This window comes from Eurytemora carolleeae, unplaced genomic scaffold (assembly GCF_000591075.1).
Source record: "Eurytemora carolleeae unplaced genomic scaffold, Eaff_2.0 scaffold233, whole genome shotgun sequence".
Taxonomy (NCBI): domain Eukaryota; kingdom Metazoa; phylum Arthropoda; class Copepoda; order Calanoida; family Temoridae; genus Eurytemora; species Eurytemora carolleeae.
Window position 1 is genome coordinate 257490 of NW_019396356.1, and position 17570 is coordinate 275059.

Here is a 17570-nt window from a genome sequence, read left to right on the forward strand (position 1 = left end):
TTGAAGAAAATGCATTACTGGCTAGACATAAATACTAATAACAATATTTCACGTTATTAATATTAAATCAAAAAAATGAATCTGAATTATCTTTATCGTAGTTTAAAGTACGAATAGTACAAAAAACTCAAAATATTAAATTATCAAATGAACATTCATTATTTGTTAAGAATCTTATCTTACTATTATAAAAAAAAGGATTTTTCCAACTAATGCCATCTAAAGGAATTTGAACAATATATTTATTTTTACAACTTTTACACATATAACAATAAATATTTTATCACATTAGATTGTATTTAAAAATTTTAAACCAATTCAGATTCTTCCAGGGCCTTCAGGAATATATATCTTTGCTTGAAGTTTTTAGCCCTAAAAAGGAAAAAATATTTATTATTAAACTTTTCAGAATACGTTGGCCATAACTAAACTAAACTTTCTTTCAACAATACCTTGGCCATAATTAAACTTTCCATAAAACGTTGGCTATAATTGAACTTTCCATAATACGTTGGCCATAACTAAACTTTTTATAAGACGTTGGCCATAATTACCTTATTCATGATTTCATTTTAGTCTCCAAATCAAGTTTTTTTTCAGGCTACTTTTATGTCAGAAGCTAATTGACATTGAAATATTTTTTTTCATGATCTTGTCTCTGTAACCCTGAACTACGTAGTAGAAAGAATTTTTGAAATGTTGCCTTAACAATTTTTCATGGGGTCTTATACTAATATTATTAAATCTAGCCATAAAATATGCGATAACAGAATTTAAGAGCTCCTTCTGATTAAAACCTTATCCGTAGGTTTAGACATTTTATAAATTCTTTCGATGGCTCCTCAGTTCTTGGTTAATATATATATACCTGACATGATCTGATTCTATCTCCCTAGTTGTATTATTAGGTATCCAACCCCGGACACCATCCTTGCACCGTTCTATATACAGCATACCTAATCACATTTTTATATACAGCATACCTAATCACATTTTTATATACAGCATACCTAAACACATATTTATTTAAAATATGACTAAACATTTCGTTTTTTACGTTATATACAGTGGTCGTCTATAATATCATTACAATGAAGACGATTTTTTATTCAAGCCTTTTTCGAACTACAAGTTTACATGAAATCAAATTGGCAGCTTTTCTTGACTTTTATGTTTATTTTATCCATAATGTTTAACAGCTTGATATAGATCAAAGTTAAAATCGAAAGTCGTCTTCATTGTTTTAATACAATTGCCTACCATTGTAGTGTACCCAATCCCATAACGAACAAGGTTCAAAATGCAGATTTAGAAAAATTTATATGATCTTTTGTTAAAAAATTACCAATTTAAGTTAATACATAGGATACATTGCAGAACAAGCTGAAGATGTTTATACTTAAAGCTCTAACATGCAGGAGAATGATTTTAAAGATCTGGATTTTCATAAATTTTCTCGAAAAACATGGTTTTCCCGGAGTGTATATTTTAAATACATTAATAAATTAATATTAATACAAAAATAAAATTGAATATATTTTGGTTAGTTGGGTTTGAATTAGTTGATTAAAATGCAATTAATACTTATGACTATACCCTACCTTTATAATTACTACAGTCTACTTGATTCAGTCTCAGTTAGTTCTAATATTATTCCTAAACAGGCAGCTAGGGGTTAGTAAGGATGCAGTCGTAACCAAATTTTAAGAAGATTACAATTCTAAAAAGGGTGAGTTTAAGTGACCCTCCATGTGAAGATAGAAATGCCAGATTTACAACGGTAATCTTGAAACATTTATTCGATCTAAAATATGGATAATAACGACTATGAAAATAAATAGCTGTTTAAATAAACAAAAACATGCAAATCATTTTCATACTTGATCAGACAAAGCTTTTAAGGTTACCCAATCAATTAAATGACGAATTGACTGGGTTTTACTTAAAAGTTTATTATAGTGAATGACGAAGATACTGCAGACGTTAGTTAAAATGAAGTGCAAAATTCGCAAGTTCGAGAAATCAAAATAAAATCAAAAATTAATTTGAAAGACTAGGATATCTCATTTATCCTTGACATGGGTTTATACAGGGTGTCCCCAAAACATGGAAACTTAGAGACGACTTGAATAATGTTGATACAAGTTATAAAGTGCATCAAAAAGAGATTGGAAATTCCAAGACTGATAGTTTTCGGTGATAAATGTTTCAATTGTGATACTACACAATTATGTTTACGAAATAATTCCGTATGGAACAAATACGATATAGAAGTCGTCATTTAATTCCCATGTTTATTGGGACAGCCTGCAGGAAATCGTTGTAAATCGGTCATTCCACTTTACACATTTTAGAATTACTTTCTATAACGTTCTCAGTCCTTTAATTAACATCTCTATATAAAAACAAGGTTTATTATTAAATACAGGTGATGTTTGTCTAATCTAGTTTTCTATCGTCTAGGAGAAAATCATCATGCTTGAGATTAGTAAATTAGTTTTTGCTTCATTCATGCCTCGGACTCTTACCTTGGGATTTCTTAAGAACATTCGCCACTTCTCCTTTCTCCAGCCCAACCTCATTCTCATTCTCTAAATTCAATCAGTAAATTTAGATGCTTTTTTCTGAAATTTAATCTATGGAAATATTATTGTCCATTATTGTTAATAATTCCCTACTGAAAAGTTACAACTCCCTGATATTTTCTGTAGACTAAGGGTTAAACTGTTGTAAATCGTTCATAGCAATAATTACACATTGACCTTTCAAGTTTGAAGTGGCTCATAAAAGATATTTAAATGCATAGATTAATTAACAATATCAGATATAGAACACCAGATGTCGCCTTTTTAAGATTTAGGGGTTTTTGTTCAAAATAACCCTGAGGTAGAAGCCTAAAGGTGTTACGCGCATGCGGCGTAGACAGGCTCTCTCTCTAGAGCATGCACGCAACTCCTTTTGGCTTCTATTCAGGGTTATGTGATCGAAAACCCCCTGTAAAAGACGACATCTAGTGTTCTATCTTTAATTGTAAATTAATCAATGTTTAAATGCTTCAATGAACCTAAATTAAAACAAGGAGAATGTAAGAATTGTTATGTATTGCTAGATTGGGGAACTAAAGAAGGTAAGGAATAACTGCCAAATGAAGGAGTGTCCGCTCAACCTGGAGTAGGGGTTTTGCGAACTTCAAACTGGAAACTGTAGGGTTATATTCTGTACCTGGAGTATAGTTTGTGTTAGCTTCAACTCTAGGACAATCCCAGTCTTCATATATCTTCTCTCCAGCAATCTTTAATCAGGATTATTCAATCAATTATTTGTATTACTAATATTGAAATCATTATCAGTATAGTTATAGACGTTATTGCTATTTTTAAAGCTATTATTGTAAACTGATTGATTATTTTGTTACCTGTGAAGGTTGTGGTATGAGAAGATCTGTTACTTGCGAACGTTGGGGTATGAGAGGATCTGTTGCCTGTGAAGGTGATGGTATGTGAAGATCTGTCACCTGTGAAGGTTGTGGTATGAGAAGATCTGTTGCCTGTGAAGGTAGTAGTATGAGAAGATCTGTTACCTGTGAAGGTTGTTGTATGAGAAGATCTGTTACCTGTGAAGGTTGTGGTATGAGAAGATCTGTTACCTGTGAAGGTAGAAGATCTGTTACCTGTGAAGGTTGTGGTATGAGAAGATCTGTTACCTGTGAAGGTTGTGGTGTAAGAAGATCTGTTACCTATGAAGGTTGTGGTATGAGAAGATCTGTTACCTGTGAAGGTTGTGGTGTAAGAAGATCTGTTACCTATGAAGGTTGTGGTATGAGAAGATCTGTTACCTGTGAAGGTTGTGGTATGAGAAGATCTGTTACCTGTGAAGGTTGTGGTGTAAGAAGATATGTTACCTGTGAAGGTTGCGGTGTAAGAAGATCAGCCCAGGCTCGTCTGTTACTGGCAGAGTTGAAGGATAAGAGGAGTTCCTGAGTTCTACTCTCACTATTCTGCAGCAGAGTGATCCACAACGGGAAACTACCAGCCTCGCATATTCCAGGTAATCCATCATTATCCATTACCTGGATAATATCAGGAAAATAAAGTTGGAAAGATTAAAAAAAAATGTGAGAAATTGGAAGACATTTTTTTCCCTTTTTGATTTTATCTGTTTTTATTTTAGATAATTGTTGCATCTCAATTTGTAAATATTGTTAACTATTATGCATTAATGCAGTTGAAATGCTTGAATATATGCCATTATTACTTTTAATATTTCTTTCGATCAACTCAAATGAGAGTTTCCTTATAAAATTGCATTTTTACATTTTAAAGAAAGAATGTTGAATTAAAAAGTCTAAAGAATAGTTTAAATATTTAAACTATCTTCTCAATCTAAACTTCTAGCTTTTATATCTAAGTTTTATACCTGAATCATATTTCTTGGACAATAGTCCTGTACAGAGTATTTATCTTCACCCTTCTTCTTCAGAACCAGGAGTAGGTCGGTCAACAGGATCAGTGTCAACTAGGGCAGTAGGTAGAATTATTATCATTGCTGTAATTACCATTTTTTGTTGGTTAGCAACTTAACAAGGGTCAGCTAGGTAAATAGATATCATTATCATTGTTGTAATTATTATCTATGGTAGGTTGGTTAATAGGATCAAGGGCCAAGGCAGCTGAGACGATAGGTATCATTATTATTATTATTATTATTTAAATGATAAAATATTTTAGGTTGGTCAGCTAGGTCAATGGATAGTATTAATATCATTGTTGTAAGTTTCACTTAAAAATTAATTCATTTACTTTTTAATTAAAACTGTTAATGTTATTATTCAAGCAACATAAATAATTAAGATTAGATCTGTTCTTGAAAAAATTATATTTTTATCTTAATTACCTGATATTTTTGAATTCTTCGTCCAAATGTTAACTTTGCGGTCTCCCCGCCTTCCTGTATTATTATTATTATTAAAGGACAACCCATCATTCAATGAAATAGGGGTCGGCGCTCCTAGCCGCCGAAACTTATCCATGGGCTGACCGAACTGGTCACCCTAATAATGAATCAAATATAAATCTTTTTGTAAGATATTTACTATGAAAAACTTGATATTATAAAAAAACAAACGTGGTTTCTTTATAACCTTTTAAAACAGCAATTTCCTATTTTTCACAATTTATTCAAATACAATTTTATCGGTAATATTTATCGTATTTACCCTCAAACAGATCTTGGTAACATTTCCCTTCTTCACCAACCATCTTGATGCAGAAATTATTGGAACAGCTTTCAAATCCCTAAACAAGTTATTTCTTATTTTAAAAATGTTTGTTTTATAATCATACATCACTTTTTAATGTCATCAATGTTTCATTCCTTGTTTGAAAATTTAAAGAAAAAAACCATCTGAAATCAATCTTTTCATTCTTCTAAACATTTTCTTTTACTAAACAAGTTGAATTTTTCACTGTCTTTACATTGTATTTCCGGTATTTCACTTTCATTTACATTTTTCTTTACAATTTTCTTAATTTCAAAAATAAGAAAAGTCTTTTTACCTGAAGTCTAACTGCTGAGATAGGAGGAGTAATTCTTCCATTCGTTCCATTGATCTAAAATCAGATGTTATTATGAGGTTATACAAAATTGAAATCAATTAAAGTAGAACAATTTGAGGCTTTTTACCTTGCAGATTCGTTGCATTCTGTTACTAGACCATTCAGAACATTTACAGCTTCCCTGTTATAAACAATATTGAATTAAACAAAGTCTTTGTCTTTATTTTTAGTTGTAGGTCAGCAATACAAGACAAGATAACAGATCAGAGATGGGAACTTTTGAATGGGATATCCTTAGTCCTGATCGGATAATTAATCTGGAGATTAAAAATGAGTGGAGAACAAGCAATATTTAATCTGCAGATTAAGAAAAAGAGTGGATTAAGCCTTAATCCCGATATCCACCATTCTAAAGTTTTCAGCTCAGAACAGTAAATCACTGACATCTGAATATTTATAAGAAATGATAAATCTAAATAAAACAAAATACTTTATGCCAGTAACATAAATTAAGAAAGAATTTTGATAATATTAATTGATTGATTGTATACCTAGCTGCAGTTAACTGTGCGCTGTCTGATGGAAGACGACTCAACACGGCTTCTGCGAGTAGTGGAAGCCGGGTTATACGTTGCATCGGCAACATTAGGAACGAGTGCATTGCAAGGGACTGACACTTCTAAAAATAAATGCCATTTTAGGGTATTTAAAATAGAATCTTGACATGTTATGATGTTTTATCTTATTTTTTATTGTTCTATATTTACCTGACTAGATTCTAATTCTTTTAAAGCTTCAACAAATTTAGGATTCTCCAACCTGTAAATAGTTTTGTCATTCATTGTACACTGTACAGGGTATCCAATTAAATACGAGAATTAAGTGACGACTTTTGAAAATAAGAAAAAAGTGCGCATAAAATATTATTGTAATGGACCATGTAAATTGTACAATGCCGAAGTGTTCCAAAATGTGTTTTATCGTCTTTGTATCTTGAAAGAAAGGTAGCAGACCACCTTTATGAAATCCCATAATTTGAGGAATACATGTAATGTTTTTTGTTCTGAGTATGTTCCCAACATTATGAGATTTGAAAATGAATGTCGGTTAAATCGAAGACGAGTTATAATTCCCATGTTTCTTGGGACACCCTGTTTATAAGGAAGATATATGTGAACACCAGACACTGCCAGGTTTCTGGAAATAATCTGTCTTTTATTCACATCTTTCCGCGTGCATTTTCGCATTAATAATTAATCTCCATTCACAGAAAACGAAATTACGCAAACATACATTTGCCATTTAAGGAATTCAACATTATGCTAAATCCTGGTATAAAGTTTGAAGAAATGAACAGGGGTTGATTAACCAGTTAAAATTAAAATTTGGTATAAATATGGAAGTGTTAAATTCTTAAAACTAGAATTTTAAGATGCTTTTATTAAAATTTGTTAATATTTATCCCTGTCGAGATGATTTTTGCATATTCTCACGCCTCTTGCATTGAACACTTCCTCTCCTACACACTTGCCATCAGGAATATGATTTAATGCAATAAATGAGTTAATATCAGGGTAATGGATTTATGTCAAACTGACAAAAACAGGAAGGGTGTGTTATGAAATAAAAAAAATATCAAAATTGAAAGGGATAATTGAAAAGTGTTTCTAATCACCCACTTCATCTATTGAGCTAGGATTGGAATTTTTAACATTTTGATTTTTGATTTTCATGACACACCCTAAAAGACATGGCATTCGACCTTTGTCCTTTATCTTGTTACTAGGGTGGCTTGAGAACTACTGATGAAACGAACCAAGGATCTTATGACCTACAGTATTTCATCCGAAAAACAACCCACTGGACTTTAAACAGGTTAGTAATCCGTTTTGATTAACTGACAGATTTATATCGCCCACCACTAGCGAATTATTTGATGTACGAATGAATTTTATTAGAGCAGGAAACCTTTCTGATATAACCTACAGGGTTATCCACAAAAAAAGAAGACTTAATAGAAGAACGAACGGAATCTGTAAATTTTCTAACATTTTTGATTTTCTGCAGCTGAACACATGAATTACTTCTATGCTGATTCCTTCAATATTTCATTTATAAACTATTAAAAGCAGATTTTACCAATTTCACTCGCTCAGATTATTAATATTTAACAATTTTTAAGGTCGTCATTAATTTCTCATTCTTTGTGGGTAACCCTGTAGATTAGTTTACTTTTAGCCTTACCTCAGTTTTTTAAGCATTCGGTCCTGGTATATCTGGTTTGAACAGTACTTCACATAAACCTAGAACACAAATAATGTTAAATTGCATCACGAGATTAGTTTTGCGGACATTTTTTCAAAATCTTAAAAATGAAATTTTTCCCAAGATAGATTCCTAAGCCCTGGAAGTTCTATAGATAAAAGCATAACCCTTTCTTTTTTAAGTAAGTAATTAAAAAAAAATCTAGTTCAATTAGGAGAGTTTAGAACGGAACCTAAGACGCCAAAAGAACAAATGTAAGGGGAAAAAATCTTAAACTAACTTATTAGAAAAATAAAATAGCTTTATTATTTGACCTGGAAGTGTGTTTTAGCGTGGTATCTGACTATCTCTGGGATACCATGGAGTAGGACGGATTCCTGCCACGCTGACTCCAGGTCGGAAAGGAACCTCTCAGAGCAACTTCTCACCTATATTTAAAAATTTAGTATTTTGGTTTTATTGACTTTTTTAGTATTTAAATACGATACTTACCAATAGAGCTTCAGAGAAGAGTATTCTTTGTTCACGTTTAGTTATCACAGCTGTTTCACCTACAATTATTTTATTGGATTTTTGTTTTTAAATTCTTATACTTATGTTTAAAGAAATAATTATTTGTCTCAAACTCTAATTTTCTAATCCTCTTATCTTTATCTTTGCAATCTGTTATCTTGTAGACTTAGGCTTAGTAAAGTTATTAGAAATGAAGAAATCAGTTCCATACTCCTCAGCCGGTTTAAAATTTTTTGTTCAAAGTGGGACTGCAAGCTTTGTTGATAACAATGCTCGATTCACAACAGTACCCTTAAAAGCTTTGTTTGATCAAGTATGACTTAGATATTCATGTTTAAAACTATAAAACAAAATATAATCAAATGGTGGGTTCTCTACTAAAGTGAAAACATTACGGAAATGACAATATTTTCCACATTAAAGAGTAGATAAAGGTTTCAAGGGTACCATGGTGAATCGGACATTGCCAGCTTTGCATAGAGGGTCATTTAAATAACGCTTACAGTCCCTCTAATAGATTTTTTAGGTTGTGACTGTGAGACATCACTATACTGGACCTGAGAGGGTAGGAGACTGTACGAAGTGAGAGATGAGAATATTTAAGGATTTGAGGTAGGAGGCTTCAGACGATATAACTTCAAACAGGGATTCTTGAAGAATCTTCTCGGCTTCATTCATACTTCTAAACAAAGGTAAGATTTAAAAAAAAAGAATTTGGAATGTTAAACATTAACGTTTGTTTTCAAAAATTTTTGGTATGCAGTCAAGTAAGAAGTTTTGTTAGCAATAGTATTTTAAAGAGCTCGAATACCATTTTTTATTTTTTCCCTTTTCTTCTGAAAAAAAATCATTTTTATTTTTTTATATGTTATTTAACCTTAGTATTCCTGATTCTTTAACCTCCGATAGTTCTGCCCAAAGGGTTCTACGTCCTGAAAAAATAAGTCATACATTACTGTTGACTGATGGCATAGAAACATTAGACTTAAACGATCCACGGAAAAGTATCGTATTATATAATTTTCTGTTCTACACCTTTGTTTTATTTACCTGTACTATTGAGAATAATAGACATTGCAGAACTCCTTTTCTTCTTTACAGCCCATACATCTGGTACACCTGTACATTGTACAGTTAGTACACGGTATAAGAAGCTACAGTATACAAGACGTAAACTGTAAACCATTTTAACTTTTGACATTTCATTAGTACGTCCTAAGAACTAGGATGTAAACAATAAGAAAAGAGTTATTAGTTAAGAAACAACTAAGTGAAGAAATGAAATGCAATAAGGTCAAAATTGTGACGTGTGTATTTGGAACTATTTCTTATAAAACCAATAACACAGAAGAAAAACACGATTAAGTAAGGTATAATCTATAATCTACGGATCTTAAACTACTTAATAATTTTATCTTTTTTCCTGAATGTCTGTGTGTTTATTGATTATCATCATTTTATTGTTTGCATAAAAAATCCGCGAGTCGTATACTGATTTGGCCTACCTAATGTTCCTTGTACTGGTTCGTATTGATGTTGTACATCTGTACTGTGGTAGAACTGGTACAAGGGTTCAGTTTGGAACAAGGAGCTGGAATATGTTTCCTCAAGGGGTCCTACTTGGGGTTCAACACAATTTAAAAATATGTTTTATTTTTTGCATTTCTTTGCTGCTATTATTTCTCTAGTGGATACAAGAACTGAATCACATTATATTAAGACATTTTCAATTTAGAAAAAAATAAACATTCAACTCTTAAAATTTTTCCAATGCTGCTGTTGAAGTAATTTTTTCTCTCTCTTGAGTTCTGCATGAGTTTGATTGTTAATTATTTTCAATTTACGTGGATTATCATTAATTTTTCATATAAAAAATATGATATTTGTTTTTTGTGTTTTCCTGAGTTGGATTCTAATGAGTCTTCTCCATTACAAAATCCAGTATAAAACTCCTAAAAATTGATATTTTTTTTGAGATTATAGACCGAAGAGACCCTAGGCTTAAATTTCCGACTTACAATTGTACCTTTTAAATTTTTTACTGAGCAAAAATTATGGAGTTATCATAAAATTTTTTTTTCGATTTCGGTTCTCTAAAATTATTTGTGGATTAATATGTATTGATTAGAGAAAAGGAAAGATATGAGAAAAAATCTCTTTTCAGACAGAAAACTGATGATATTGTCCTCGATGTTAATTTGTTAAAGGTACGGTTGTGAATGGGCATGCGGATTCAAATTCTTAAAAATGTTTACCTTTAAAGAATCACAAAGAAGAAGACTGTCGGAGTTTTCTTCTCGAGATTCACTGCTTCTGAAATTTTAACTCAATCAGTTAAAAAATATACTAAGTGTAGGACAAGTAATGTTTTCCTTTAAAGGAAAAATAAATTGTTTAGAAAAAACAATGTTTTCTCTCTTTTCTCTCTGTAGGACAAATGACTTGTGTAGGACAAGAAATGTTTCTTCTCTGTAGGACAAACGAATTGTGTAGGACAAGTAATGTCTCCTCTCTGTAGGACAAATGCATTGTGTAGGAAAAATAATGTTTTCTTCTGCAGGACAAATGCATTGTGTAGGACAAACAATGTTTTCCTCTGTAGGACAAATGCATTGTGTAGGACAAACAATGTTTTACTCTGTAGGACAAATACATTATGTAGGACAAACAATATTTTCCTCTGTAGGACAAATGCATTGTTAGGACAAACAATGTTTTCCTCTCTATAGGACAAATGCATTGTGTAGGACAAACAATGTTTTCCTCTCTTTAGGACAAATGCATTGTGTATGACAAACAATGTTTTCCTCTGCAGGACAAATGCATTGTGTAGGACAAACAATGTTTTCTTCTGTAGGACAAATGAATTGTGTAGGAAATAACATGTTTCTCACTGTAGGACAAATGAATTGTGTAGGACAAGAAAAGTTTCCTTTCTGCAGGACAAATGCATTGTGTAGGATAAGTAATGTTTTCTTTTCTTTAGGACAACTTAATTGTATTGGAAAAGAAATGTTTTTCTCTTTGTAATTGTAGGACAAATAATGTTTTTCACTCTGGTTAAACAAATTAACTGTAAAAGACAAATAATGGTTTTCTCTCTGTGAGACAAATGAATTAGTAGGACAAGTAGAAGTTTCCTCTTTGTAGGACAATGAATTAGTAGGACAAGTAGAAGTTTTCTCTTTGTAGGACAATGAATTAGTAGGACAAGTAGAAGTTTTCTCTTTGTAAGACAATGTTCTTTTCTTTGTAGTACAATTGACTTGTGTAGGACAAAAATGTTTTCCTCTCTTTAGGAAAAATGCATTGTTTAGGAAAAACAATGTTTTCTCTCTTTTCTCTCTTTAGGACAAATGCATTGTGTAGGACAAGTAATGTTTTTCTCTGTGTAGTACAAATTCATCGTGTAGGAAAAACAATGTTTCCTCTCTGTAGGACAAATGCATTGTGTAGGACAAGCTGTAGGACAATTGCATTGTGTAGGAAAAATAATGTTTTCTTCTCTGTAGGACAAGTGAATTGTGTAGGACAAGAAATGTTTTTCTCTTTGTAATTGTAGGACAAATAATGTTTTTCTCTCGGTAAGACAAAAAAATTGTAAAGGACAAATAGAACAAATACAAAGTTAGACAATGCCAATAGGAGTCCTCTCTCTTCAGAAAAATAAGTGAAGTAAAATGATTGTTTTAATATGTAGGACAAATAATGCTTTCTTCTCTCATTAAAATAATGATCATAGAAAGGGGTGTTATGGTGAGAATTGTATTCTCTACTGAAGAAATAATTCTACGAACTCTATGAAAAATTTACCCTGAGCTACTGTTTGAATAAACACTATTAGAACTGGTCTGGTAGGTGAGTGAGGTAGTGAGGGATGAATTGGATGAGATGGATGAGTTGAAGGAGGGAGGGGCGGGCGGGGGAACCATAGGTCGCATGATAGAGTAACTCCGGGAGGTTTTCCGTCGACTGAAACATTAATTCTTATCGTACTGAGACCATTATTTACATAAATATATAAATAAATAAATGCTAGGTACAAATGATCTTAAATATAATTTGAATGTAGAGTTAGGAATAGCGCTTTAAAGGGAGTGTTCGCGAAAAATGAAAGTGGGTATAGACTTATACAATATAAACTATATACAAATGTGGCGAAAGATAATCGATGACTATAGGTTGTAATATCTGAATGATTTGTTTGAAATTAAATTGATTTTTTTTACGGTCTAAGTCGTATGTTGCAATTTTCTCAATTTGTATGGGCGCTACGTTCTTCGGTATTAGACGTCTTTAACAATTTTCTCCTTATAGACGCAACAGATAGAAGTAAGATTAGTAGCGATCAAAAGCGCTTTTTATCGCATTAAGTCTATACCCCCTTTCATTTTTCGTGAACACTCCCTTCAAATACTCTATCTTTGTTTACAAGAAAAGTGTACTGCAATTTGTGGAGGGATGTAAACAGGCTTAATTTTCTTTACAGAATTTGCAATAAGTTATGAAGGGGGGATACCTAGATAAATAAGATACATCTAAATGTTTTAAAAGAGCGGAGGAGACAATTTTTTATTTTGTTTATTTGTAAATTATCAATAGAATTTCACAAAGCTTAAAATGCTAAAATACTGACAAGGCTTTGCGACATCTTAACTCCTCTGGCTTTACTTTACCACCCATCATCCATAAATCACTGAGTGAAAAAAAGCTTGTCAAGAAATATGCAAGCTTATTAGGCTTTCAATTTAAATAGGAACGTAGGGGATGGGGGGGGGGTATACCTTGATGAATGTGCACCTTGGTCAGGTACTAGGTATCCTCCACTATCTATTGACATCTAAAAAACAAAATCAGAAGTTATAATATTTCATAATTTTTATTATAATTATAGTTATTATTTATCAATATATTTATGTTTACTAAGTTTCCACCGTTTCTGGAGAATAATATTAAACAATTAAAAGGGAGTGACCGGCTATGTAAGGTAGTTGAACTGAGTATGCAGTGTTGTGGAAAACTTCTTTCGGATTCATTTGAGACAAATTAAACTTTTTAAAGATCTGTAAATCCTGAGTTTAAGCGCAAATTCGACGATTAAAACTCCTACTGAAAACGTACTTATTCTGAAAACGTATCCACCCCCAAAGCAGGAGTTTTGAACGTCCAATTTGCGCTCAAACTCAGGATTTACAGATCTTTAAAAAGTTTAATATGTCTAAATGAATCCGAAAGAAGTTTTCCACAACACAGTATACTCAGTTCAACTACCTTACATAGCCGGTCACTCCCTTTAATAATGGTATATTTTTGCCAAAGCTACCAATGATGCGATTGTGGGATTGACTTTTCTTATCATAATCATCAAAACCCACCAAAATCAAGGAAAGTATTTCTTAATTGTCTATAAAATTTCTACAGTTATATTATCGCAATAGCTAAATTGAAAATTGTTTAGAATTAGATAGATTGATAGAAAAGAAGATAATTGGACCAACAGAGGGAATATTTTTTACCAATTTCACATACCGTAACCATTCTCAACCATCTGGTTAAACCAGTCCTAACCTAACTAGGATATTTAAACAGCAAATACAGACTTAACTATTCTAAGATTTTGAAGTAAACTTCAAGCAAGAGTTCATGGGTTTAATGAGAATCAATTAAAACTGAGAATTTTAGGCGAAACTTTAATGTTTATGAAAAAGGAATCTATATTACTACCTAGTCTACTGTATGTAGAGGATTCTATACCACTATCAACTGTAGATATATATATATATATACTAACCTGACCTGACTGTATGTAGAGGATTCAATATCACTATCGACTGTGTATATATATATATATATATACTAACCTGACTGTATGTAGAGGATTCTATACCACTATCTACTGTAGATATATATGTACTAACCTGACTGTATGTATGTATTCTATATGTATTCTGTATGTATTCTATATCACTATATTCAGTGGACTCTCCTCCCCTCCATCCTCCTCTATTGTCAGGGTTATATAGAACATCTTATCAGAATCAGGTCCCAGCTTTAGATAATCAATTAATCAATCCCTATATTATTTAATAGGTTTAATGAAATCAAATGAAATTAAAAAAGCTGTGATAATTCTAATTAAATATGTATCATCCCTGTAGATAAAAGTAGAAAATGGAAGATTCATAATGTTAATAAAATGAAAGCTTAATCAACAGGATAAAAAAAAATCAATTAAATCAATCGCTAAGAAAATGGAAATTTGCTAATTTAATGTAAACAGGGAAAGGTGATAAAACCAAACTGATAAGTGGAAATCAATTACACCAAACTGATGAGTGGAAAATCGATTAAACCAAACTGATGAATGGAAATCAATTTAACCAAACTGATGAGTGGGAAAATCAATTTAACCAAACTGATGAGGGGAAAATCGATTAAACCAAACTGATGAGTGGAAAGCAATTAAACCAGACTGATGAGTGGAAAATTAATTTAACCAAACTGATGAGTGGAAAGCAATTAAACCAGACTGATGAGTGGAAAATTAATTTAACCAAACTGATGAGTGGAAAGCAATTAAACCAAACTGATGAGTGGAATTTAACCAAACTGATGAGTGGAAAGCAATTAAACCAGACTGATGAGTGGAAAATTAATTTAACCAAACTGATGAGTGGAAAGCAATTAAACCAAACTGATGAGTGGAAAATCAATTAAACCAAGCTGATGAGTAGAAACCAATTAAACCAAACTGATGAGGGGAAAATCAATTAAACCAAACTGAACAGCTGAAAATTTAAATATTATTTATTTAAAAAGGAGAAAGATTAATTATTTTCCTTGTTGATTGCAGGCTTTCTTGTAGCTTTCCGTCGGTTTCCTAAAATTATTTTTATTATCAAAATGATAATCATTTTTAAAATGACATTGATGCATGATTCTATACCTCTTTTAAACATTGCACATCACTTTTAATCAAGTAAAAAAAAAAGAAAAAAAACTTCGAGTATAGAAAAAATTACTTAGATATTTGAGAACTAAATTCTTAATTTACTAACTGACCTGGTACAGTGGAATTGTCCACATTGTGTCCATTTTTCTTGTTCATTCTCAATAGACTTCTAATGGACAAGGGGTCAGATTATTGAATTTTAGGATTCCCAAAGAAATATATTTAATGAATTTACGGCGCTGTTTTCCTATTTAGATTTTTCCAAAAAATCATAAATGTCACAATGTCGCAAATGAACTTAAACAAAATTAACATGGCTTAAAATAGATATCCATAATTTCAGATACTATAATTAGGATATTTACAAAAAAAAACATATAAAAGTAAAATTATTAAAAATATTGTTCGGCCCCCTTTCCTTGTTATTTCCCCCGTGGTTAGATTGAGCTCATTCTTCATCTTTTTCATCTTCTTGTTCGCCGCCTCGGCAAGCTTCATCAGGTGCACCGAGTTGTTGGTCTTCGCCCCGGTGATCTGAACGGCCGGGGATGATGGAAGATTAGGATTTGATTTCTCAATATTTGAGTTGGAATCAAGGTTGAAATGGACAGATTTATCTGTCGAAGTAACCTAGGGGAATAAACATTTTAAAAGCATGACAAATCAATAAAATATTCTTAATGAAATGGCTTAATTTCAAATGCCTCTTCATTTACAAAGTTAATTCCCGATCCATAACCATTCCCTCATTCTCACCGCTTAACAATTTGCAGCTTACATTTTTATAACCCCCCCACCTGATTAGAAATGATAAAATTTGCAATCGAAAAAAATGGATATCTTTATGATATTTTTGACACAAAGGTTACTAGGGTGTTGTTGTGAATCGGCTTTGTCCTTCTTTAAATGGGGTTCACTTAATGGTATCGTTATCAGTCCCTTTAATTAATTAATTAATTAACATAATCTAATTATTAATTAATTATCATAATCTAATTATTAATTAATTAAGTTAAAACCTCAGGATCTCTGTCATTAATTCGAGGCCGTATAACCTCGTAAATAGATTCGTAGAGGTCGTCGTCTGAATACTCATTATCTAAAAAAATATTATGATTACTAAAAATTCAAGAGGAGGTGCCACGCCAAGGGGGGTGGGGGAACTTTATTTATATACATGAGTTGCATGTAACAGTTTATCAGATAAAACTTAATTGCTAATTTCTCTTTATATCATTAGTTATAATACAGGGATAGATAGATACCTAGATAAATAAAAATAGATAGATAGATAGATAGATAGATGGATAGATATATGGATAGATAGATGAATGATTAGATATTAGATATTAGATGTTAAGTCTTTAAATTAGACAGAAATGTATAAAAGAAAAAGGTATGTATAGAGAAATAGATCTATAGAGAAAGAGATATATAGGGAAAGATATATAAAGAGAAAGAGATATATAGAGAAAGAGAAAGTTGAAAGTTAAATGATTAAAAGATCAAGATACAAGATAGATTTGATTGAGACATACGGTGGTAAGCGATTATATCACTACAATGAAGACGACTTTTTTATTTAAATTTTGATTGTTAACAAGCTTTTTTCGAATTACAAGTTTACAAATAATCAAAGAGAAGCTTTTTTAATTGATAAATTCTCTTAACTTTCATGTTTTTGTGTATTAATGCTGTTTAACAGCTTAATTTAAATAAAAAATGAATTCGAAAGTCGTCTTCATTGTATTGATATAATCGCTTATCACTGTAAAAAAGAAAAAAGATAGACAGAAAATTTTTTAGAAACAGTTAATTTTCTATTAGTTACTTTGTCAGAAATGTTTTGTAAAATTTTGGCGTTCGTAACGGTTTTATTTAATTTTGTTTCGATATATATATTAAGTGAATTTTAGTTCAACAAAAGTTGGGTTGCAAAGTTGAAAGTATGAAAAAACAACAGGAAAAGCAGACAAAAATATTTTAGAATATTTTCTTAAGAATTAAATTTGATGCATTTTGCGAGTGCAAATTTAAGAAGCATCTGCGAAAACAATTAAGGGTGTGCTGATTAAAAAATTCCAATGTGCTTGGTTTTGTTTCTAATTACAATCAATTCTGTCAACAGGTTTTAGTTTTTAAATGTTCAGTTAGAATCTTGAGAATTACTTTTTAATAAAAATTAGAAAGATTTTTGTGCAGTTTTTTTTACTTTTGTTTAACATTAATAACCATGTGATGTGGTTTTTACAAAAAAGTGAAAAAAGTTTGGGTAAAATTGGCTA

The 17570-nt window shown here is 31.3% G+C and overlaps 2 protein-coding genes across 6 annotated transcripts in view; both read right to left on the bottom strand.

The window, feature by feature from the left end:
- Positions 1 to 195: 195 nt before the first annotated feature.
- On the bottom strand, positions 196 to 14268 carry LOC111701621 (rho guanine nucleotide exchange factor 16). Of its 5 annotated transcripts, none has more exons than XM_023472987.1 (24): positions 14195 to 14234; positions 13118 to 13173; positions 12147 to 12305; positions 10589 to 10646; positions 10234 to 10285; positions 9839 to 9949; positions 9384 to 9452; positions 9211 to 9265; positions 8891 to 9015; positions 8313 to 8371; positions 8135 to 8248; positions 7800 to 7858; positions 6323 to 6374; positions 6107 to 6234; positions 5683 to 5736; positions 5556 to 5609; positions 5216 to 5294; positions 4894 to 4947; positions 4417 to 4515; positions 3902 to 4069; positions 3223 to 3292; positions 2529 to 2591; positions 869 to 956; positions 196 to 372 (listed from the first exon to the last, which is right to left on the bottom strand). In XM_023472987.1, exons 2-24 carry the CDS (start codon positions 13171 to 13173, stop codon positions 309 to 311), a joined length of 1890 nt encoding a protein of 629 aa, XP_023328755.1. In that variant the 5' UTR covers positions 14195 to 14234; the 3' UTR covers positions 196 to 308. The 5 variants fall into 5 exon arrangements, with proteins under 5 accessions (XP_023328755.1, XP_023328756.1, XP_023328757.1 ...); XM_023472988.1 differs by lacking the exon at positions 14195 to 14234 and adding an exon at positions 14130 to 14171; XM_023472989.1 differs by lacking the exon at positions 14195 to 14234 and adding an exon at positions 14252 to 14268 and having other exon boundaries at positions 197 to 372.
- A 24-nt stretch (positions 14269 to 14292) lies between these two features.
- Positions 14293 to 17570, bottom strand: part of LOC111701619 (uncharacterized) — a 43329-nt gene continuing 40051 nt past the window's right edge. The window contains exons 26-30 of the mRNA XM_023472984.1: positions 16305 to 16384; positions 15704 to 15915; positions 15396 to 15454; positions 15173 to 15213; positions 14293 to 14382 (exon numbers count right to left, since the gene is read on the bottom strand). Of these exons, the coding sequence (XP_023328752.1) occupies positions 14293 to 14382; positions 15173 to 15213; positions 15396 to 15454; positions 15704 to 15915; positions 16305 to 16384 (482 nt within the window). The remainder of the gene's footprint in view (positions 14383 to 15172; positions 15214 to 15395; positions 15455 to 15703; positions 15916 to 16304; positions 16385 to 17570) is intronic.

Bases quoted from the DNA above. Each gene is read 5' to 3' on its own strand.
- LOC111701621 (XM_023472987.1), bottom strand. From the start codon at position 13,173: ATGTCAATAGATAGTGGAGGATACCTAGTACCTGACCAAGGTGCACAT. The intron at 10,647-12,146 runs GTAAATTTTTCA...TTAAAATTTCAG, and splicing joins TATTCAAACAGTAGCTCAGG to AAGCAGTGAATCTCGAGAAG. The intron at 9,016-9,210 runs GTTAAATAACAT...ACCTTTGTTTAG, and splicing joins AAAGAATCAGGAATACTAAG to AAGTATGAATGAAGCCGAGA.